The sequence below is a fragment of the Rattus norvegicus genome, chromosome 4 (assembly GCF_036323735.1).
Source record: "Rattus norvegicus strain BN/NHsdMcwi chromosome 4, GRCr8, whole genome shotgun sequence".
In the NCBI taxonomy this organism is placed as follows: domain Eukaryota; kingdom Metazoa; phylum Chordata; class Mammalia; order Rodentia; family Muridae; genus Rattus; species Rattus norvegicus.
The window spans coordinates 168,994,818-169,019,650 of record NC_086022.1 but is presented as its reverse complement, the minus strand read 5'-3'; the positions used below and the strand labels follow the sequence as shown (position 1 = coordinate 169,019,650).

The 24,833-nt window shown below is 43.0% G+C and overlaps 1 protein-coding gene across 3 annotated transcripts in view; it reads left to right on the top strand.

The window, feature by feature from the left end:
* Lrp6 (LDL receptor related protein 6) overlaps positions 1-21,714 on the top strand; it is a 133,780-nt gene extending 112,066 nt beyond the window's left edge. The window contains exons 17-22 of one of the 3 annotated variants that reach the window (XM_039107695.2): positions 7,975-8,211; positions 9,119-9,229; positions 12,791-13,021; positions 14,094-14,230; positions 15,157-15,254; positions 17,388-21,714. In XM_039107695.2, coding sequence (XP_038963623.1) covers positions 7,975-8,211; positions 9,119-9,229; positions 12,791-13,021; positions 14,094-14,230; positions 15,157-15,254; positions 17,388-17,682 — 1,109 coding nt within the window. In that variant the 3' untranslated portion in view covers positions 17,683-21,714. The remainder of the gene's footprint in view (positions 1-7,974; positions 8,212-9,118; positions 9,230-12,790; positions 13,022-14,093; positions 14,231-15,156; positions 15,255-17,387) is intronic. The other 2 variants (NM_001401820.1, NM_001107892.1) reach the window with 2 other exon arrangements.
* Positions 21,715-24,833: the final 3,119 nt, after the last annotated feature.

The following is a 24,833-nucleotide window of genomic DNA, read 5'->3' as shown; positions in this document are numbered from 1 at the left end:
TGTGAAAACCAGACTTTGACATGTTGATCTAGGTATCTAATCATATATTGCTAGTCAGTGAAGTTGCTGTCTTTACTGACTTAATTGGTCGTTGTGTTCCGTTTATTTGTTTCCCAGACTTGCCTTTCCCCCCACCTGCTTCCCAGACCTTTCCCTCCTGCTCCAGCCTCCAATGACCACTATTTTTAGCAAACTCTGTTTTTGTGTGTTTGGATTTTATACATTACACATAAAAGTATAATTATATGATGTTTACCATTCTTATTTCATTTAATATGTATTCTCTATACTCATTTCTTTACAGCACATGATAGGAGTGCTATCCTATTTTTTTTTAAAGTCAAGTAGTATTTTATTATATATGTCTTATGGTGTTTTCAGCCTATGAATTAATATTTCCTAATACAGTAGCTTCCCCATCTCATAGGGAGTAGTGAAATGAACTCACTCTGGTCTTCACCCATTGAATTCTGGAGTGTGTCCAGTAAAGAGAATATTTTCTTGTTCAAATCCATCAGGATTCTCCTGTTGTTTTTAAAAAAGAGAAAAAAAAATAAAAGCCAACAATGAAAGAAAAATTTAAAACCTGTGTGAAGTTTTATGTCTGCATGTGTGTAGGGATGCATGTTCTCATGAGTGAGCGCAGGCGTCTGCGGGGTCAGAAGATGACGTCAGGAGCTTTTTCACCTTCCACCTTAAGTAGTCTGTCCACCATTGCCCCCAAGCTGGTGGCTGTAAGCTTCTGGGATAGGCTGGACACTGCCACATCCTGCCTCTGTGGGTTCCCAGTCCCCATGCCTGCACCCACTGTGTCCTCTCCCCAGGGTGTTGTGATTTAGTCAAGTTTGTTATCACTCCTGGTGGGTAACAAATTGTTTTGTTTTTTTTGTTTTTTTTTTGTTAAGTCATAGTGTGGCAGTATTAAATACTATAATAATGTTCATATCCTTAATTAAGAAGCCTTCTTACTGGAGTTAATTTAACAGTTGATTTCAGTTGGAGGGAAATACTTGTGACACGCTGTTATTTGCACAGGTAGTGATTTGAAATGAATCTAGTTTTTATTATTTGAAAAATAAATACAGCAGGTGAGTTCAAATACTTTATTTGATTGAATGCTTTATAGCATTGAACCCAGTAGCACTGTGAATATTAGGCAGCTGCTTTACCACTGAGCGTTTATCTCCAGCCCAAGTTGTGTGCTTGATAAATACTGTGGTTATAAAGCTGGTATAAAAATGTATTTGGCTTAAGCAGAAAAGTTATTTTTGTTTGTTTGTTTGCTTGTTTCTCTGTAGTACTGAGACTTACCACAGGCTCTTCGTTTAGATCTTAAATGTTTTCCATTTTAGGGCCATGTGTCACAAGATCGCACAATCTGTTAGGTGTTGGAATCTTTGGGGACTTTTGAAATAGAGTCTCACTATGTTGTCCAGTCCACTGCTGAGTTCAAGGATTCTTGGGAGACTCCTAATTCAACCCCTTAGCAACTGGGGCAGTATCTGCCACTGTACCTGGCATGGTCTTATCACCATGATTCTGTCTTGCCAGGAGCACAGCTGAACAGCACATCTGAGGCCTTCCCTTCTATTCCGAGCATTGAAAATGTTTTCTTTTGTGGTGACAGTTACGTAAAGATGCATATTTTTTAAAGAATATATATCCAGAATATAAATATAGTGATAAAACCGGATTACAAGTAAATTTTATCTTTCTGACTTTTTAAAGATATAATACATGTCTCAATAGCAGTGGCAGCATATTCTGCTTATATTACAGGAACTCGAAGGTCAAGTTTGTACATACAGTTTGAGAGCATGGAAGCACTTCTGCTATACTTTTGACTGTAGTACGGAATCTCAGAAATCTGTCTCACCAGAGAATCTAGACACACACACACACACACACACACACACACACACACACACACACACACACACACACGGCATGATTTCATAATGTTAGTTCAAGAGGAGGGAGCTACTCTGTGGGGCTAAAGTCTGCATATCCTCTTCTGGGTAGAGACTGACTGCTGCAGGTCTTCAGAGACCTCACATTTACAGAAACTTAAGTGCTAGAACTTGAAATAAGGGAAGGAGAGAGAAGCATTACTGGGTGCGGGTATGTATGCTTGCAATTCCCAAACAGCAGGGCAGACCAGCAGGTTTGCAAGTCTGAGACCAGCTTGGACAACTTAGGGAGACTTTATCTAAAAGGAGAAAAATAACTAGGACAAATGAAATAAAATCAAACCTTGCACAGCAGTGTAAACATATTTAATGCTATTGAATTATATACCCTTAAATGATACAGTTGATAAAATTTTGTTACATATGTTTTATCATAGTTAAAAGAAATTGTGTTTCGATATAGAGTGCTAGACTTGCTTTAAAAAGTAAATCCTGAAGAAATTTAACAGATAAAACTGAACCAGTATCCCATTAGAAAATCCCAATATCCATTAGAAAATATATTGTAAAGCGGCTTAACTTTTTGCTGATAATTTTTATTTGTATATAAGATTAATAACAAGTTTTAGAAGATGAATACAAATGTCACCTGACTCGAGATGTAGAACGTTGCTTTAAGAAAGTACTCTTGGGAGGCAAAGATTAAAACAGACACAGAAGGAACACCCATTCAGAGCCTGCCCCACATGTGGCCCATGCATATACAGTCATCCAATTAGACAAGATGGATGAAGCAAAGAAGTGCAGGCCGACAGGAGCCGGATGTAGATCTCTCCCGAGAGACACAGCCAGAATACAGCAAACACAGAGGCGTATGCCAGCAGCAAACCACTGAATTGAGAATAGGACCCCCGTTGAAGGAATCAGAGAAAGAACTGGAAGAGCTTGAAGGGGCTCGAGACCCCATAGGTACAACAATGCCAAGCAACCAGAGCTTCCAGGGACTAAGCCACTACCTAAAGACTAAATATGGACTGACCCTGGACTCTGACCTCATAAGTAGCAATAAATATCCTAGTAAGAGCACCAGTGGAAGGAGAAGCCCTAGGTCCTGCTAAGACTGAACCCCCAGTGAACTAGATTGTTGAGGGGAGGGCGGCAAGGGGGGAGGATGGGGAGGGGAACACCCATAAGGAAGGGGAGGGGGGAGGGGCATGTTTGCCCGGAAACTGGGAAAGGGAATAACACTCGAAATGTATATAAGAAATACTCAAGTTAATAAAAAAAAAAAGAAAGAAAGAAAGAAAGAAAGTACTCTTGGAGATAGTGTACCTCAGAGATGGAGGCAGTTCAAGGTCAGCCTAGGCAAGGAGACCCTTTCTCCAAGAAACAGAAATGAATGAGTGAAGGGAGGTGGGAAGGAAAGATTGGCGCAATCACAGAAGAAAATGCTGCACTGTGCACAGTGGCACATGCCCATGATCCCAGTGCTGGGCCGCAGAGGGAGTCAGGATCGGCCTAGGCATTTAGTGGGGCCTTGTTCAGTCCTCCACTGCTAGAGAGAGAAGGAAAGGAGGAAGCAGAGGGACAGAGGAAAGGAAGGAAAGAAAATGGAGGAAGAGGAAGGAGCCCTCAGTTCTTTCCAGGCAGTTCTGGGAGCAGCCACTACTCTGCAGACTGTAGCCCAGTCAGAGCCAGTGTTTTGAACGTTATCACTGGGGCCGTGGCATGTGATCTTTTGGGTGTTGGATTCTCTTACATAATCCTCTTACATAATGTATTTTTGAGATCCAATAGTATAAATGTGTCAGCACTTTTTAATTACTGAGTCATAGATCATTATGTAACACTACAGTTACACTCCTCTGAGGAACCGTTGTATTTAATTTTTAATGGAGCTTCTGTCGTGTTCTAGGCGGCCTCTGTAACTTACATTGATTCCACAGTATAAATAAGTGAAGTTTAGGAGCTAAACTGTACTGGACAACGCGCCTCTGAGGTTGCCTTACTTACGCGTCTTATGCTGTCTTTCTTCCCAGCTTGCTCTCTGGTTTATCTGACTTAAGAGTTTGATTGATGCCCCCACTGGCAAGTTCTGTTTCCGTGTGCTTCTGTGTACTTGTGCCATTACAAATATGTGTTTCTCTTCTTGTGTGATCTCCTCTTCCTTTTTCATCAAGTGTACGGGGGGTCCCTGTGCTCTGAGAAGTCTTTAATTGCTACTGGGAACTCTCTCTGGACGCCACCCTTGCTGCCAGTTCCCATGTTACACAGTGTGAACTACACTCCAGTCAGGTTGTACTTACTGCCTGATCCTGCTTTAAGCAAATTCACAGTTGTTTTTTTTTTTTATAAAGAACATAGGTCATATTTATACTTTTAAATCTAATATAGTTTTTTAAAAACATAATAAACTCGAAGAAAACAGTCCTTCAGATTTACCATATAAACTCTTCGGCTATCATCTGCAGTAGTCTGTTTTAAAGATGCTTTTCTGATCAGCATATGGTAAACGTATGTGTTCCCTGGAGGATTTACTAGCAGATGTTTTAATGAAGTAAGTTTAGTAAGATATATTAAGTGATATTAATAACGTAATACAGGATTACAGACTGTGATCCAGCATTCAGAAGGGTGAGGCAGGGTTTTCTCCAACTCAGGACCAGCCTGGACTGTACAGTGAGACTTTGCTCATGTAAACAAGCACAGGGTGACAGGGCTTTAATGAAGTCCAGTTCTTCTGCTCTCGTCCTTTTAGAGGTGACATCCCTGTGTATCACACAGTCAGCTGTGCATCCTCGAGCATCACTTAGCCTCTCTGACTCACTTTTCTCATTTGTAAAGCAAGGGAATCATGATCGCAGTAACCACACTAAATGCCAACCACTTCTGTAAATGACTTACGCTAAGAAAACTGTTTTAAGGCAGAAAAGCTTTACTCTGGAGAGTTCTGATATTTTTGTAAATTTGTGTATTTTTGTAAATCCTTTTACTGTTCTGCTGGATTTTCATGATTTCTGCATTGTTCTTCTATAACACATAGTTTTGGATGGAGCTTATGAAGAAAACTTGGCCTCACGTAGACATTTGGATAGGAAATGGACTGTAATGGTAGCTTTGCCAGGGTTCAGAGAGATGTGCCTCTGCACTGTCAGTTCTCATCCCCGGGACCCACAGGGAAGAACCAGGGTGGAGAGCACAACCTGTGTCCCTGTAGCTCATCAGCCAGTCTGAAGTGACGGATGGGCTCTTGATTCTATTAGAAGTCTTGTCTCAGAAACCAGTACAGTGAAATGCCTGGCACTGACTGTTCTCTACCTGCACATAGATCCCCATGAGCAGGCACAAATAATGATAGCCTTTCCTAATAATATGGGTATTCATCTTGGGTTTTATACTAAGTCTTGACAAGCAATAGTTTATCATAGGTTTGTTTGTAACATTAGCTTGCATTACCTTATATTAAAATATGTGTTTTGAGATAAGGATATAGCTCAGTGATAGTTGCTCACCTGCTATTTGCAAATCCTTGGGTTCTATTCCCAGTACTGCCAAAGGGTGTGTGTGTGTGTGTGTGTACATACACATATGCATGTATGCACACTATTGATGTTCCTGTGTGTGATGGCATGTACCTGTAGTACCAGTTTAAATTACATGGATGGTTGTGAATTATTTGAGCCCAGAGTTCAGCAGGATAACAGGATGAGACTTTGACTCTTAAAAATAAAGAAAGGGGCAGGGTATGGACACATGTGAGGAGGGCGTGCTTTAGATGATGCTCAGGAGCTAAGAGCATTTGCTGCACAAGCTCAAGGACCTGAGTCACAGTTCTAAACACCATGTAAGAGTAAATAAAGGCCAGGCGTGGCTATGTGTACTGTGACCCTAGTGCTGGGTGGAGTTAGGAGGGTCAGTGAGGCTCTATGGCCACCAGTGCAGCTCCAGGTTTAGTGAGAGACCTCGTCTTAAGTGGAGAGCAGTAAAGCAGGGCACTAGTGTCCTTCTCTGACCTGTACCATACACAAGGTGGAGAGAGAAGGGACGTAAAGGAAAACAGAAAAGAAAACGGCAGTGGGTGGATTGTGCCGTAGCCCCAGACTTAGGAGGTGAGATAGGATTACTGCAAGTTTGAGGTAAACTTAGGCTATAGACTGAGACCTTGCCTTAGTCTCCTGTTCCACCTGTCCCCTAATGTTGATTTTGTTGTTATTGTTGTTGGAGACAGGATTGCTGGCGCGTACCTTGTCTGAGTCTCACATTTGAGGTTCTCCATCTCCCGGTTGCCAGAATTGCTAACGGACAGCATCTGTGGATTGTATATGGCATACAGTTTGAGAACGTAGTCTTTTGGAGGTATTAGATTTTCATTCAGAAGCCTAGAGAGAAATGATTCCATGTACTTTCTGCTCTTGCAGAGGGAACCCAGCTCTGGTTTCTGGCACCCTCCTGGTAGCTTACAACCATCTGTAACTCTGGTTCCTGGGAGAAATGATGCTCTCTTCTTGCTTCCGTGAGCACCAGGCATGGACATTGTGCACATACATACATGCAGGCACCCACTCATACATGGACATGTGCACCTACATACATGCAGGCACCCACTCATACATGGAAAGAAATTTAAAAAAAAAATTCCTAGGTTTTAAGATTGCGATCTGCTTTATTATGCAGTGTGAAAAGCTTGCATTTGGTATTGTTAACATCCCTCTCGTGAGAATAATTCAGGTGCTACTCATCTGTCAAATTTGCAGAATTGGGTAGATTCAGATTGTCCAGAACTTGAATTTCTGTTCCTAAGTTCCAGTTTTATAATTAGCTACAAAACTGGCCATTGTTTTTGTTTGCTTGGCTTGTTTGTTTACTTGTTTATTTACTTAGGTAACAGACTCTTTTGGGTTTCTTTGTTTGCTTAAGTTCCTGCTGAATACCTGTTTGTCATTCTTTTAGATAAAACTAATACTTCATTTTGATTTATGTTTACAATGTAAACAGATGCTTGCCTTTTAAGAACTAGCCTGGTTAGATTTACAGTGTAAGTGTAATGTATGCCTCCCATCTCATCAAACAGTAATAAAGAGCTTGACTTGTTTTGTTTTTTTTTAACAGCATTTTTCTTACTGCCTTATGGTTTTGTTCATTAAAGCTGTAGCTCTATGGCTCCGTGGCCCTCAGGGCCTCACTCCTCCTACCGTGGTTGGCCACCTTGAGTCTACTGAGGAGTTTGCAGCTTTACCCACAAGTCGTTCTTCTGTGGTGTCAGTACAGATGTGGAAAATGCTAGTGCCACTGCAGAATTACTGTAAAAAGAGCTCTCACTTGTTTACCACTCTGCCTGCTGGTGGTCCTGGAAGTGTAAATGGGAAATAAGGCTGACTAAAGTCTCATACAAAAGCCAGCTTTGCTCAGAGCATCAGACAATCCACACTCTAAGGGTTAAGAGTAAAGTGAACAATCACAACAAAGGGTGCAGGCTGCACATGGAAGCCACAGCGGGCAGAAACATGCTTTTCCATAGAGACATATAGACAATAACAGTAGTTATAATGGGGAATCTGGACGTGTACTCACTTCTGTCCCCTATACCTGGAAGGAGCATGAAAACACATTACAAGATTTTGAAGAAACTGAGGTCACAAAACTCTTTGTTTTGTTTCTTGGAGTTTTCTCACAAGCACTCAGGATTCCTCTCACAAGACTCCATTCTTGGGCTGAGTTCTGACACTAACATGGTGGACCCAGTGACAAGGAGTCGGGTCTTCAGGGGGTGCGAGCAGGCTTTTGAGAACCTCGGTGCTCTGTTCCTTCTAAGCTAACTTTAAAAAGCTTGGAAGTTGGCAGTCATGGTAGCTATTCCTGGGTGGGTTGAAGATACTTTAGTCCTTTCAGACTGCAACTATAAGAATATCTGTGTTCTTACTAGTTAACTAGTCGGGATGACTGTGATCAGATCAGCATGTGTTGTAAAAATGTCTGTATTTTGAATAAGCTGGCTTGGCTCTGATTGTTCTATCTCTGTGTGACTGCTGTTCCTTTTGTCTCTCCTTCCATTGTTCTTGTGAAGAGCCTCCAACATGTTCTCCTCAGCAGTTTACGTGTTTCACTGGGGACATTGACTGCATCCCTGTGGCCTGGCGGTGTGATGGGTTTACTGAATGTGAAGACCACAGTGATGAGCTCAACTGTCCTGTGTGCTCGGAGTCTCAGTTCCAGTGTGCCAGCGGGCAGTGCATTGACGGCGCCCTTCGATGCAATGGTGACGCGAACTGCCAGGATAAATCGGATGAGAAGAACTGTGAAGGTATTAAGAATTCCGCTGTGCTTGGTTGATAGTTCTTTGAATCAAGTTATTGAACATCCAGTGTACTTTTGTTTTTGTTTTTGTCTTGGCTTTTGGCTCAGATTTGAGTTTCGTATTTGACTATGCCATGCACATTATGTATGTTGCTAATTATTTGAACCATTTCATATGTGTAAATTCTGTACAGATTAATGTGTTTATTTTGCTACTTTATTAAAATGCCTTGGTGGTGAATGACTTGGTTGTGATAAAAAACACACTCACATTGTCCAAGGACAACTTAATGAAGAAAGAATTTATTTTGGCCTAAGGTTCCAGAGGGAGAGTCTATAAAGGCAGGGAAGCCGACAGATCATTTCTTCTACTTCAAGCCAGCAAGTGGAGAAAGTGAACTGGGAGAGGGGTGAGACTGTAAGCTTAGCCCATCCCCAGTGATGTCCCCCTCCAGCAAAACTGCAGCTCCCCATAATCTAACGCAGTTCCACTAAATGGGGACCAAGTGCTTAAGTATGTGACCTTGTCATGAAGCATTGTTCAATCAAACCACCACAGTGACATTTTTATAAAGAAGCTTATTTAGCTCACATTCCAAAATGTCAAGGGCAGCTCACTCTACCTCCAAACCACACTAGGGACCAGGGCTCCAACATAGGACCTTTGGAGGAAGGAATATGTTTAGACTATCCAAATAACACCAGCAAGTTCTGAAAATTGAAAAATAGCACCAAAAATTAAGTAAAATAAAAAATTTAAGAGCAAAGCAGAGAATATCATTTCTACCAGTGGGAATCCTTAGAGATAGTACTCACCTTGTGTCTGAGCCTGGTGTTTTAGATTCTACTTAGAAAGTGTTTGATGGAATTTGTCTTTACATGGTGATAAAAATCAAACTCTGCCTTTTTTCTAGTGCTTTGTCTAATTGATCAGTTCCGCTGTGCCAATGGTCAGTGCGTTGGAAAACACAAGAAATGCGACCACAATGTGGACTGCAGTGACAGATCTGATGAACTGGACTGCTGTAAGTAGGGAGAGAGCCTTGTAAATCCCTCAGAAAGGAGAATTTGAAAAGTCTCTTTTCCTTTTCTTTTTATATTTACTTACAATTCTGATTTTCTTATGTAGAACATATATACTAGTTAATCGTGCTGATACTTTATTTTGCTTTTAGTAATCGGTTAAAGACAGTAGTTGCCTTGTACAAAGATATATTTATTAAACACCAGGTTTGTTAAACACCAGGAAGGAATAAGCATTGCCTCGCCACAAGTGACGTCACAGAATTCTCAGTAATTTAGAAACATGGAAATTAATTGATGATCTGGACTTCATTCCGAACATTAGGTTGTGTTAAACCGTTTTCTTGAAACGTTTCTATCAGTTTCTGGGGATCTAGAACCTAATCGCTTTCTTCCTCCTTTCCTGCCATCCTTTCTCCCTTATCCCCTCTGTGCCTGCTTGCCTGTCTCTCTTCTTCCGTGCTCCCGCTGAGGTAGCCTCTCACCTGCTCCTCAGGCTAGCCTTGAACTCACCAGTGCAGGAGCAGCCTCAGACAAGCCAGTCTCTCGTCAGGTTCCTGGGTCTTAGGATCACCGCATGTCCAATGCAGCCTGAACATGCTTAGGCCGTGGAACACCCAAAGACTTAGTGGCCAGTGACTGAACAGCCTGCGGTTTTTCAAGGCTTATAACTTTTGGCCAGTGCTCTAACATACAGCATGTCCCAAATCAGTACCCATAATTCTGAGTAGAATTTAGCATAAGTAGATTGACCATCACAAATTGTGGTAGAGTTGTAAAAGTTTGAGCATTCATAAATCCTTCAGCAGGTACTGGTTCCCCATGCTGTGTGCCAGGGATAGCCTGTGTAGTTCAGATGGAGAGAAGGTGGGATCAGGACTGCCAATGGGGGCTGGAACCACAGATCACTCTTTCAGCAGAAAAATATTTGTTCTCGTTAAGTATCGGTTTCCTCACCTGTAAAATGATGCTGATATTTCTCATGGTTGTAAAGAGAATGAACTGCTTGAGTGAATGAATCATCTAGCCTGGTGAAGGTGGAATCTGGTCCACGGGGGTACTGTTGTCAGAGTAAAGTGAGCATCAGAATTGTTATAAAGCCACACAAGTGGTCGCACAGAGGAGGAGACAGCCAGCTTCTTAGGAATGTAGATGGAGTAGATCAAAGCAGCTTCCTGGAAAAGTACTTGAGATCAAATGCTGATAAAGTATTTGTTCTACAGATCGGTAGAGATGCTATCCTATGTTTAGAGCCAGAAAGGTGTGAAACCAGTCACCTTTCTCGAACTGCTATGTTTAATGGACTTGCCACATTGGCTGTGCTTTAGGGGGTCACCAAGAGAGAGCAGTAGTGTAAGATCATTAAGGTGAGATCACAGGGTACTGTTTGCTTTTCTACTAGTGAGCAGAGGTGGTACACAGTTCATATGCAGGATCACTGACATTGAAAGAAAAGACGAGGGTGGGAACCTGAGAGCAAATGCTATGAAATGTGTTTCAGGTGCTAAGACTGTAGGCAGAAACATCTACTAGGCTGCTGATTTTCCAAATTCTTTGGACTCCATCAAGAGCAGTGCAGTGATGAGATGCATGTGTAGACAAACGGGTGTCACACAGCAGCATTTATGCATACAAGGTGCTAGGCTACATCTTGATGGTTTCTCTTTCCTTTGGTTTAAATGCCTGTTGCAACCCTCTAAGTTTTCCACCATCTGCTGATGAGGCTTTTGTGGTTCTGACAAAAGATGATCTAAATCAAGAGGATCGAGCAGCGTGGCTGGGAAAGGAAGGCGGGGCTTCAGTTACTTCAGAGACACAGGGATTGGTCGCCACTTAGATACAGTTGGCATTAAGTTGACCCATGTGTACCTCTCAGAGTGACTGGAGTCGTACCCAAGATACACAGCAGAAACTAAGCGCTGAAGCACCACCTGGGGCCCTGGTGTGGGTGCAGTGCTCTGCTAATCAGTGCAGGCTGCTGTCTGTGAAATATAAATGGCTGTCCCGGGCGTGCACTCTACAGCTTGCCCTGGCCTTGAGCTGGTTTATCTGTTTCACATCTGGAGAGGTGGTGATAGTGGTGAGTTTGGTTTGTTACGTTAAGGGTAACTATAGACTGTTTTTCACAACTGTTAGGAACTTGATCAAATGTGTCTACGGCTCAGGAAGGTGTTTGTACTCTCTAGACTATGAATGGTAATTGAACTTAGAGTGATGGACAAAGTCTCCAGAGAGCAATGGAGGAAACAGTACATTGTAATAACTCAGGGAAGCATACACAATGAATTGGGAGCAGGAGTAATCAGAACTAGTAAATAGGCATGGTTGTCCATGTTTGCGACCCCAGCAGTAGGGATGCATGAGATCACAATTTGAGGTGCAGCTTCAGCTGCATAGCTGATCGAAGCCAGCCTGGACGAGGCGAGACCCTGTTTCAACAAAGAAACAGAAAAAGTAGGAGAACGGCGTCTTCCACAGTGAGCAGATACCATCTAAAAGAAAACATTGCCTACTCTATTGAGCATGTAGAGAGGTCTTTGAGTTGAAGAATCTCTCAAATATGGCAAATAGGAGAGCCATTTCCCTGCAGTGGCGAGGGAGGAAGCCTAACAGCAGTGTGACCCAGAGACCAGCAATGTGGGGCAGAACGTCAAGAGAAGGATGCGTTCTTGAATCCTGGCATTGGGGAGGCATAGCAAGGCACCAGGAGAGAGTACAAAAGTGATGACAGCTGGTGGGGACCACAGAGAGAGTGTGTGCCCAGAGGACACACTGAATTGGGAGCTGATGGCCACAGCCAGAGACTGCTCCCTGCCATTGTCACTCCTGTTTCTATTAGGGATGAGTGTAGCTACATGACAGGAAATTGGGGTATCAGCAAGCAGGAAGTATTTAAGGGGTCTTCAATTATGAGATTATCCATGGATTAACTAGCCAGAGTGGAAGAATTTTTTCTTCTTAATAACTATGGGTGCTAAACTTGATAACCCACTTCTTACTCTTTCCAAATTCATGCCTTCTGCTTCTTAAACACTCAATTAGTCAGAAATCCAGGAAGGTGGGTGTGCTGGGATCCACCTCGAATCCTTTAGTAGTCAAGGACCTGTGTTTATCTTGCTCTCATGCAGCCAGGGAGCCTGAGGACAGTAGTGGTTGGATCCAAGTGCCTTCACTCATCTGTAGCTTACAGATTTCCTTCACTAAACCTAAGTGGCACTATTCAAATCTAAGCTCTAGTTCCGGGCTGTTCTTGGCTTTTTCACCTTTCCACTGAAAGCATTTAGTGATGTCTGTCTAGATCTGACCCTTCTGGCCAAAAGTTTACAATGACACTTCCTGGCCTGTTGTCGTATCTTCATTTAACAGTAGCTTCTTTAAGTTTATTTAAATTAAATAATGTCATTTAATTCATATCTTTATGTTGCATGATATGTATGTGTATATGTGTTTATATATAAACTGTGTATTTGATTTATTAACATTTTTACTTTTGCATTCTTGTATTGCTATTTTGAATATGCAGTTGTTTTTCTATTAGATAACTACAGTGTTCTCCATTTTAGATCCAACTGAGGAGCCAGCACCACAGGCCACCAACACAGTTGGTTCCGTTATCGGAGTAATTGTCACCATTTTTGTGTCTGGAACCATATACTTTATCTGCCAAAGGATGCTGTGTCCTCGTATGAAGGGGGATGGGGAAACCATGACTAATGACTACGTGGTTCACGGCCCAGCTTCTGTGCCCCTTGGTTATGTTCCTCACCCAAGCTCTCTGTCTGGATCTCTTCCAGGTAAGCGAAGACAGGTTTATGAGAATCTGGTCTTGTCTAGTTTTAAGTTCTAGGATTACAGACTAGATTACTCTGGGTTTAAGGAATTGTGAGAATTTTTTTTACACTTTTATACTGACTTTCTATGCAGAAAGACTTAAGTATCATTCCGTTTGCCCGCTCCAGGCCTCTGACTGTACCACTGAAAATGTCAGCCAGTGCTTTGGTGAATTCCTTCACCACTGGGGGAGCCTGAGGCTATTGAGTGTAGGAATAAAGGCGTTAAAAGACAGAGCAGTTTGCTGTTCACAAAGAAGAGTTTGGAAATAGCTGGTTGACAGGGAGAGAGTGTACCCTCCTCTGTCCTCTCCAGATCTAACGTGCTGACACTGGTGTGAGCACACTGGTGTGAGCACACTGGTGTGAGCGTGGTTTAGGTGTAGGCAAATGCCAGTGTTCCACTCTGGCTATGTTATTCTTGGGCAGTAAAGCTTTTCCCAGGGTTTTGTGGTACAGTTAGTGAAAAGAATCTTGTGTTTTAATACAATGGAGTTGATGCCTGGTCGGAGATCTCTGAAAATAGGAATTTACTATGGCTGTGACTCTCAAAAAAGCTATAGTATTTAAGCTGGTAGATAATGGTGCTTCCTTGTTGCCACACCTACTTGTAGTCCATAGAAATGCAGACAGACTTGGAACAAATAGTGTTTTTTCCTTAGCATTAGCAGTTTTGAGTTCAGAGGTGTCCAGTCCTGTGGTAAAGAAGTATCGTCTGTGTACCGTGTCTGTCTCATAAAAAGGCTTTGCTTTCTTTGAAGCTTGTCTGCTGGTTGATCTCTGCTCGACAGTCTTCCTCCCCACAGTCCTTTCCTTAATCCTCCATGCTGTTTCCCTGGTCCCTGGACATGACCTTATTTGAGTCTAGTTCTCCGTGAAATCATTCATTTCATTTCCCTTTTCCATGAACGCTTTACAGCTATAGTAGGAAGAGGGCGTATGTTGCTTTAGTCAATGTGCTCGTAACTTGAGTATTGATTAGCTGTTTCATCTATACTTGTAAATGTTACTCACCCTTCATTTTTCTTCCCTTCAGGGATGTCTCGAGGCAAATCAATGATCAGTTCTCTCAGTATCATGGGGGGGAGCAGTGGGCCCCCCTACGATCGAGCACACGTCACGGGAGCGTCCTCAAGCAGCTCTTCCAGTACCAAAGGCACTTACTTCCCTGCAGTAAGTGGCCCACTCTTGCTTTTCTGACACTGGTACAGTGCACAGCATGTTAGATGAATTCATTTAAATGTGACTCAGTGATCATAATATAAAAATAGTGCTGGGTGTGGACTTCAGTACGTAGGATTTACCACCACTGCCCTGTGCGTGACATCCTTTAAATTTCCTGTGTAATAGTAAGTATAGTTGAAAGATTAGACAAGTCAAGTAAATGTTAAACTACTAAGGAAGCAAAGAGACTGAAGACCTTTATTGTAACCTCCTAAAAGTAGCAGCCTGTAGCTGGGGAGTCAGTTCAGTCTGTAAAATGCTTGTCTCATAGGCAAGAGGGCCTAGGTGCCATCCCCAGCACAAGATAAAAGCTGGTCCTCATTCATAATCCCAGGCCTGCAGAGCAGAAAACAGGAGGACCCCTGGAGTTCACTGGTCGGCCTGTAGACTAGTTAGCAAAGTCCAAGCCAGTGTGAGTGACCGTGTCTTAAAGGAGGTGGACAGTGTTCCTGAAGATGACAAGTAGGGTTGTCTTCTGGCCTGCAGATGCACGCACGCACGCACGCACGCATGTGTGCTCTTGTATATGTATATATGTGTGTGTGTATATGTGTGTGTGTGTGTATATATACTATACATATATATATACACATATATATATGTATATAAAATTCTGTTTAAAAAATTAGAGCCTGTCTGTGCCAAACAAGCCACTGATGTAGGTGACATGTTTTTCCCCTTACTACTTGGCACTGGTTAGGATGGAGAATTGTGACCTAGAAAAGGGAGCCACAGTCGTGAAGAGCTGCTCAGGTAGTTGTTTTGGGAAGAAGAATATGATAATGCTGTGACGGAAAAGGAAGGACACAGAGATGAATAGACATAAGATCTGTGGCGATTTCTTTAGTTTAATATTTTAATTGTTTTCCTTTTAGATTTTGAACCCACCACCATCGCCTGCCACAGAGCGATCCCATTATACCATGGAGTTTGGCTATTCTTCCAACAGTCCTTCCACACATAGGTCCTACAGGTAAGACACACATTCCACATTCCAGTTGTGAACACACTTAGTGTCAAGTGAACAGACCATGATCACCAAAGAAAGAATAGGATTCTTGACATTGTCAACCTGTAAATCCTTGCTCTCTCCGGGCATTATGTATTTTAAAAGGCAGTTACACAAGAGTCATGCGGTTGAGAACCAGATGAGACAGGTCAGAGAGTTGTGAGAACTTGCAAACAGCAGGAGCCTGCTGCGTTTACATACGTCTCTGCGACCCGAAATGAAAGTTTTATGTAGTTAGTTTCCCTGACATGAGTGGAACGTATTTGTAGGCAGCAACAAGAAGTGACTGCGTGTGTTCACGTGCGCGTGCAGAGCAGGGCGCGCTTCCGACCTCCTCAGACGCCAGCAGAGTTGGTAGTGCTGCATTCTCTGTCTGAAGCCGGCAGGCTGGGTCTGTGGACCTCAGTGCCCGGTGCCTTTCGGTCACAGTGATCTGGTGTGACCCGACAGTGACGGAAGCACGGTGGAAACCGCTTACCAGCATCAGTGTATTCAGTTCTGCTTGAATAAAACACTGAGCGAAGTGTGACTGCATTGAATCAGTTTTTAAATCATTTCTTGTGTTAGGTCTAAAACCTGTGTCAAACTTCTTATCATTTTCCATGATTTTAGATTTACAGAATTTTGTTGAGCAGCTTCCCTTTTTCCCCATTCATATAAGCCTGGAAGTGTTCAGCTTTTTAAATTCTAATCCAGAAAATCCTCCCAGCCTTTGACACCTGCTTGGACAGAAAGGCGAAACAAACATCCAAAGCGCTGTGATAATGTCCTATCGGTGCTGATGCTGAAAGCCTGGAACCTGCTCGGTGTGGCTGCGGCAAGGCTGTGTGACAGCACAAGGCGTGGGTGTGTGCGGTGTCATTAGGAAGTCAGTTCCTCTGGCCCTTGCCCCTGTCTTGCAGTCATTGTACTTTAGAAACAGTTCATGCATGATCCCCGCCCCCCCCTTTTTTTGCATGAATTTTTAGGATAAGATTTTAAGATAAGCTTGCCCATCCTTACAACAAAAGTCATGAGATCATATACAGACCATTCGGAGTTGTAGTCAGCTCTTACCTTCATGCGTGTGCTCCTTGCCACGTCTTTTTTTTTTTTTAGATAATTACATTACAAATTTACAAACCAGGTTACTTTAAAAGGTACATAAGCAAGTATAAAGATGGTAGACTCTTGTTCTGTTAGAAAGCTCACCGACCATCTGGGTATCAATACTGATCTGATATTGATCATTTTGATACTCAGTTGAAACCATACTTGGGATGGTATACGCGGTGCCAAAACTACCACTTGCAAGTTAGAAGGGTTTCCCTTTGCATGTGATAGCAGTGGGCTAGGCATGCCTCCCTGGAAGTTCAGCCTGGATTGTGTAGTATTTTACGTTGAAGAGAAAGGAGGTCTTCAGACACCATAACATACCTATCAGGCAAATTACGAGATGGCTGACGACTGTTGGGAGAGCGTAGACTGTGAAGACCCATTTCCACACTGATGTACAGGAGCTGCTGAGATCTGGGAGTGAGGTTTGTAGCAGGGGTGCACCAAGGCTGGAGGCGAGCAGTAGACGGCTTGCTTTGTGTGGGCAAAGTCCTGGGTTCAGTTCCCAGCACCAAGAGAAAAGCAGTGCTTTTCTGAAGTGCATCGAGAAGTACAGGTCTTGAGTTGTTTGTTTCATTCTTTTATTTTCCAATGTGTTGTTACTGGGGCTCAAACCCAGGGCCTGTGCATAGCACGTGCACCTAAGTTTACCTCACGATGAAGAGCTGTTTGGGCCCAGTTGAGTTCCTTTGCTCTCCAACCCCATCTGTTTCTTACTTGCCTCTAGTTACATTTTACTTGCAAATAAGAACTTGCGTGGCTCTTCCTTTAATAATGTACTATTCCTCTTCATCCGTGTCGATGAAAAGCAGTGGCTTTTTAGTTAAGATCGTTCTAGGGATTAACCATGGCCTCACTGCAGCCTCACTACACATACCAGACAAGGACCACCCATCCACCAGACAGATTTGAGCTACAGTAGCTCATAGCCTTCAGACTGATTTCTGACACAGTATTCTTCCAGAAAACTAACTACACTTCTTTCTTGCTTTCCTCCGCTAGCTACAGGCCGTACAGCTACCGGCACTTTGCACCGCCCACTACACCCTGCAGCACTGATGTCTGTGACAGTGACTATGCTCCTAGCCGGAGAATGACCTCAGTGGCAACAGCCAAGGGCTACACCAGTGACTTGAACTATGACTCAGAACCTGTGCCCCCACCACCCACACCCCGAAGCCAGTACTTGTCGGCAGAGGAGAACTATGAAAGCTGCCCCCCTTCTCCATACACTGAGAGGAGTTACTCCCATCACCTCTACCCACCACCACCTTCCCCCTGCACGGACTCCTCCTGAGGAGGGCCCCTCCTCCTCTGACTGCCTCCACCGGGACATGTAAATACACATCTGGTTGAGATCTGGAGGGGGGGAGGGAGCTACAGAAAAGAGTGAGGCAGACCTGTACAGTTAACATAAAGTGGGTGGGGTACCTGAGATATTTGTACAGAAGAAAAGGATATTTATATATTTTCTTAAAACAGCAGATTTGCTGCTTGTGCCATAAAAGTTTGTATAAAAAATAAATTTGTACTAAAAGTTTTATTTTTACAAACTAAATACACAGAGCATGCCTTAAGCCCAGTGAAGAAACTGAGTACAAAGGAAGCGGGACAGTAAAGGCATCACTCACCAGGAATGTCTGGGCTTTAATGATACCAAAAATACAAAGGAGAAAGTAATGCCATCTCCAAGTGGCCAACTTGGAAGGAGCCAAATTGCCTTCAGGGTAGCTAACATTTGAGGGCCCCGAAAGAAAAAAGAACAGTACCAACTTTGGACAAAGGGCTTTGTTTTCTCCAACAGTTCACGAGGAAAGTAGATATTTGTGAGATCCATTTTGAGTGTTGCTGTCGTAGGAGCTGAAGTGTCTCTTGCAGGACGCCGCAGAGCTGCTGAGCTCTCACGCCTGTCACAGTTCACGCTAACACCAGCCGCTTTCACGGTCTGCCTCCCCAGCACCTTGGAGACCCGTTTTGCTAAGAGCCATGATTTATTTAAAAATGTGAGGAATTGAGTAAATGGAATTTCCTAAACGCGAGATTGGACTCAGTGTTCCTACTACGTTTGTTCAGCGTTTGGCTGAGTGTCTAAGTGGTTGGCTGTTTTTGCATAATCAAAAGTTAGCCATATTATTGGTCTTCCATGATTGTTTTAATGCTCATTACAGTGTCTTTTTACAACATATAAAAATGCTTAAAAACACAAATCTAACTGTTATATTCTTGTACTTTAGTTTTGTATCCTTGCAACGTCCAATATCACAGTGAAACATTTCAATATGCTCTGGCTAGAAACAGTCTGTTTAAAAGAAAGTTTTGTTGTTAGTCGGCTCTCTCTGTATGAACTGTTTGTGACGCTTTCACTTTCTGCGGACCAGCTTTGCTCAGAGTGACGTCTGCAGTGACCTCTGCCCGTGTGGTGTGAGATACCTTTCTTGTTATGTATGTACTGTGAATGTGTGTGTTTTCGCACCACCCGCAGTCTGTCCTTCCAGTCTCCTCTGTGTGTCTTTGTGTGTTCTTTCCTGTCCCATTATGGAGTCAGACAATATCACAGACTTAACGGTGGGGATGAAATGGAAGACACTGTGAACTTGTCAGCTGCAGAACTTGAGCAGTGGAGACAATGGAAGCCTCTCCGGTCACATGGCTGACCTACTGTCATGCATCAGGCTGCTGCTATGTCCTTCACTGTTGGGCTGGCCTGTGGGATGACCCTGTCAGATGTTAGTGTCCTGCTTTCACACGTGTCTAGCACTCCCCTCCTAAAGCTGAACTGTTTAAGCTAGGATTATTAATTATTGAATATATTTTAATTGTTGTTGATGTGAGGCCTCTCTGAATTTCAGAGCCTAAGGGGAAATGATGAAAGGAATGATTCCAGAATTTTGGCAAAATTTAAGTGACCTAAAAAAAAAAAACACCTAAGTATATTTTTAAAGAGAAAAGCAGTCCCTTCAGAATAATGCCTGGATTGTTGGGGAGAGCTTAGTGAGAATCGAGGCCTTTACCTTGAGTGTAAATAAATGGCAATTCCTCCGTGTCTTGCATGTCAGTCACACAGGCATTAACTCTCCGTTACTGAGACGAAGTGCGGAGTTTCAGACTGGGCACTGAACTTGCCTTCTGTGACACACAGGCCACTCGATGTTTAAGTGACAGTGGGAGGGTAGCAGTTCTGGGTGTCAGTCAGAATTGGAGAATTCTGTGTTTACACTTTCATTGTGCGTCTTTCTTTACCGGGTGGACTTCCCATGCAGAGACTTGCCCCACCGTGTGCTGGGTCTTGGCTCAGTCCAAGTGCTTGTGCTGGGATGGCGATGGCCAGCCTCTTCTTGCAAAACGCTGACGGGTGTGCCAATTTGTCGAATGATGTGAAGGCAGTTCAGGTTAGTCTCGGTATCCTCTTTCTGGGTCAGCTCGGCTATGGTGGAGATTTCTGAGAGTACCTTTTAGTGAGGGCCCTTAAATTTGGGAAAGTTCCATGGACAGCTAAGTTTATTCTTGAACATAAAATAAGGAGGAAAAATGAACTTATGAGAACACAATTGAAGAAAAGGGAAAGAAAGGTTTAAGTTCAGTTGCATCTAGATTCGAGGAAACATGAATAAAATTTGATTAGATTCCGTAATTACATGGGTATTTATTTTGAACGCACATGTTAATGTATGCCTGCTTACTGATTGAGCATCTATGAGCCGAGCTTTCGTGTAGCTTCTATACACTGCGGTAAATCTTTCTGCATTGCAGTCTTTTATAACTAAGACTCAGACTTCACTTATTTGGAGCCCGAGTCTTCTAACCAAAACCCAAGAGCTCTTGCTTAGGTCAGATAAATGACAGAGGAAGGTGAGGTTTAGTCTAGAGTTGGCTAGAATGTTAGCATTTTTCCTCTGTTTTTAAATTTTACAATCCTTTTCGAAATGCATACTAAGTTGTACAAATAGGTAACAGGTTTTTTTTGGGAGGATATCATTTTGTCTTGTCGTAAAGGCCCATCAATGAACAGATTGAGTTCATAGCTGTTAATTACCTCACCAGTTAATTGAGATGTGTCTAGTGATCAAGGCTTTCTGCAGGGAAGCCTGCTTCTCTGCGGGGCTCAGAAACAAAGGTCTTGTTATGCTCGGCCCCAGTTTACTGCTTTAGTGACCGCCATGCTTACTGCGGCCCTGCTGACGTCATGGAAACGATTGCACACTGACTTCACACTCAGAGTTAGGTAGGAGCTCGGGTATCATCTGGCTGGCGGTCTTTAAGGATTCACAGATGACAGCCATGCACAAGTGTGGGTGTAGACCCTAAACAAGTTTATCATCACGCATTAGTTAAGATGTCAGAACCCCTTTTAATTTCCTGGGGTTTCCTTATCCCATGCCTAAAACAAGCCACACCCAGAGGTGTGTGCTTTTATGGCCTCTGGAAGACATTGCTTTGTAATAGTGGCAAGATTAGATCTAATACTGTGCCTCGTGGATCCTTACTGTCCCTGTCTTTCGACAACTGAACAGTTAACACCTGAGTAGGGGGAGGCAGGCGCTTGGGTTTACTTTAATGATTTAGGGGTCAAGTTTTCGGCTCTGCGCTCACCTCCTTCAGGGAGGGAAACTCATTTTTAACATTTTCACAAGGCATTTAAAAAGCATTCCTGATTTTATTCCTAGAGAATTCTTAGAATTACAGATTGATTTCCTGTACTCAGAAGCAGAATAGGATCCAACTCACTAATCATTGGGTCTCTCCACCATCACTTAGAGTCACAAGACAGCCCTTCTGCTTAACTGTCCACTTGGGACTTTCTCTGTCTTTTTCCATCAAACAAAGGGGAGTTGAGGAGTGGTAAAGCCATACATCCATGTGGATGTGTGTCTGTATCGATGCCTGAATATGAGGATTAGAGGAGAGAGAAGCAAGGAGACTGCTTGGGTCAGTCTGCTGAGAGGTGGCTGGAGAAAGGATATGGGAGGCTGAGCCTGCGGCCTTGTTGCAGGTGAAGGATCTGGCGCAGCTTTCGGATGCTTGTCCTTTGTGAGTCTAAACTTTTCTTTAAGCTTTAATCTTTATCATTGTCTTAAAGTCAGCTGGTGTCTCTTGTACATCGACTTTGGTACGGTGGTGCTTTGCAAGGATGTATTTATACTATAATGACCAACATTTGGTCAGCCCTTGTCCACTTATTCACTTTCCCCTTTTTGTAAAATAAGTGCTTTAATTATAAACTGTATAAATACCTTGTATAAACCCCCTTTTGATTATTACAAAAAGCTGAATTGTAACAAATGAAATGTTGATTTTTATAATAAAACATTGGAAAAATCAGTGGGAAAAATGGAAGTGTCTTTTTTTTTTTACAATAATAATGAAAACAGCTGTGACTTGTGTGATTAACGCTGCTTATTTCACACACAACAAATACAGCTTTGAGGTCTGCATGGAGAACTGAAAAGGGCGGGCGGTTGGCCAGTCTGGGACTGGAGCACTTGTGCCTAGTAAGAACCAAGGTTCCCCAGCACTGTGTTCTCCTTGATGGAGTTGTATCAGCAATGCCCTTTCTCTCTCCCAAATTAGCCGTAAAGTGGGGTTGCTTTTCCTGGTATGAAGCTCAGTATGACGCCGCCATGTAGGATCTGTGGAGCTAAACCAATGAGATCGTCAATACCTGCCGAGGCTCACATTGCTGATTTGATAGAAAGGGACAGTTTAAAATGGAAGCCAGATTCTAATGGGTCTTAACAGGTGCTCTTGATTCCTCCTGAGAGAAGTCTTATTTCCACTTTTCTAAGGAAATAGGAAAGGTCAACCATGAAGGTCATGCCATTTCAGCTACAGGAAAGGCTGAAGCTTTACTTGAACCCAATGTCGTCTCAAGATGGTGAAAAGCCATGTGTGTCTGGGGCCTCCTATTGCCCAACAGGCTTTTGGTAACATATTTACAGTACTTTTATTTTGCCTTGGGTATGCAGCTTGTTTTGTTTCTATAAATTTAACTCCCAATGAATTATGTGGCCAGTACTCTTGTCATTTATACCAATACAGAATCCACACATTGGGATCATTATTTAGAAAGCTTTCAACTTGAGTCTTGCTGTGGTGAATTCAGATTTAGTCAAAGTAGAAAATCACATCCAAAAGTCATCAACTGATGGATGGCGAGACTTGATATGGAAATGCCTTCTGGAAGATGAACGTCTCCAGTCAGAATTTCTGTCAAACTCAGATTATCATGCAGAGAAAGGTAAGACTGTGACCCGGATTCTGCTCTTTTGCATTGTTGTTGGGTTTCTATTGCTGTGATAAGACACCGTGACCAAGAGCATTTATAGAAGGGTTGGAAGCACCCAGTTCCAGAGGGTGGGTCCATGGTCCTCGAGCAGGTAGTAGGCATGGTTCTGGAACAGTAGCTGATGACTTCTGTCTTGAGCCACAAGCACATCGGGAGTGGCTGGGACTTTTGAAATCTCATAGCCTGCTCCCAGTGACACCTCTTCCAACCAGATGACATCTTATCACTCCCAAACACTTCCACCAGCCAGGGACCAACTATTAAATAGATGACCTCTGGGGGTCATTCTCATTCAAACCACCACAATTGTCAGCTCATGTCTGCACACATTTACAGTTTAGAGTTTCTTCATTTTTGGGGGGATTTGGAGAGGGCTTGTTCTTTGTATGTTTTGAGACAGGTTTATAAACCGAGCTGACCTCGAACTCAGATCTGCCTCTTGAGTACTAGATTAAAAGTACACCATCAAGCTTTTACCGGCATTCCTGTCTCTGTCTTCATTATTCAGTTTATAACTTTATAACTCATTTTTTTTTTATTCTTTAATGAGTCACACAAAAGTATGCTCAATTTTTAAATATTTGGGGGACTTCCATTGTTTTGTTATTTTAAAATTCACTTCCATAAATGTCAGATTTCAGTTTTAAATCTTTGAGACTTGTTTTATGGGCCAGACTGTGGTGATGACTGCGTGTTTCTCCAGCTCTGGAAGAGATCGTGTACTCTGCTGATTGGTGGGTCTAAGCTCTCTAAAAGTCAGTGGGATGGCTCATGTATCCTGATGGATTTCCTGTCGTCTACTGTTACAAAAAAAGAGATGAAATCACTAAACATCCCTGTGGCTTTGCACGTTTTATCTTTTTTTGTTAGATTTTTGCCTGCATGTAACAGAATTGTTGCATTCTCAAAACTGTCCCCCCTTTAGCATTGTGCACATCTTTTCTGGCCTGTGTTCTTTGAAGCCTACTTGTCTGACATAGTACACCTAGCACACGGCTTTTTTATTACTCCTGTATATGCTTTTCTAGCCTCTCATTTCCTTTCTTTTGTGTATAGATTAAACAATTTAGAATGAATAAGTAGTCACTGAGGTGGGTTGCTGCCAAGCAGAAGGACCTGAGCTGGATCACCACAATGGAAGGAGAGCAGCAATCCCTTCATTGTCATTCGAGTTAAACAAATGTAAATAAAAATGTTAGCCCTACAGGTTTTAGTGGGGTCTTTTTTGTTTGCTTGTTTTGTGTGTTTTAAGACAGCCTTTGCTGGCCTGGAGCTTGCTATGTAGACCAGGCTGACGTCACACTCAGATCTGCCTACCTCATCCTGAGAGTTGAGGTTAATGGGGCTTTATTCTTATCTGCTTGTCTCTTCCCTTTAGTAGAAATATTTGGCTATTTCTCTAAAGCAGGAGTTCGTGGTTGTGACTCTACTGTTCCTTTCCCTTCCTCTTTCCTCCCTCCTCCCTATTCCCTCCTCTCTTCAGAAACAGAGCCTTGCTTTGTGATTCAGGCTGTAACCTGCTAGAGCCCAGGCTACCCTTGAACTCCTTCTTCCTGCTTCCCATTCCTGACTAAGGCTACACGTGTGTTCCACCACGTCCAGCTTTTGGTCTTAACTTCCCTTTCTCTTTGGCTTCTTTTGAATTGGCTATGAGTACAGTTGTTATGGCCCCCAGTCTTTCCAGCTGCCGCCGAGGGCACTGCTTTGTGGTTTACAGTATGCTTGCTCCCTTGACTGCCGTAGTCTTCCTGCAAGCAGGTTAGACCTGTTTGCATGTGCCCTTGAACCTCAGAATGAATACTTCCTTTTTCCTTCTTACCCTTTGTCCTCTCCACCCCTCCTGACCTTTAAAGTTGAAATGAGACACAGCAAAAATTACCATCAGCCAAATAGCTGTACACACTGGGAATGCCAGAATTTGGAGGTAGAAGCAAGGTCAGGAATTCAAGGTCATCTCCAGCTGTGTAGTCAGTTGGACGATAAACCTGAGCTGTTACCCTGTGGCAGTGACAGCAAGTTTCATACGAATTCTGAAGGACATCTCAGTGGTATTAAACAGTCCTTCTTAGAGGGGAGGAAATACAGGGACAAAGAGTGGAGTAGGGACTGAAGGAAAGACCATCCAGAGATTGCCCTCCACCTGGGGATCCATCCCAAATGCAGCC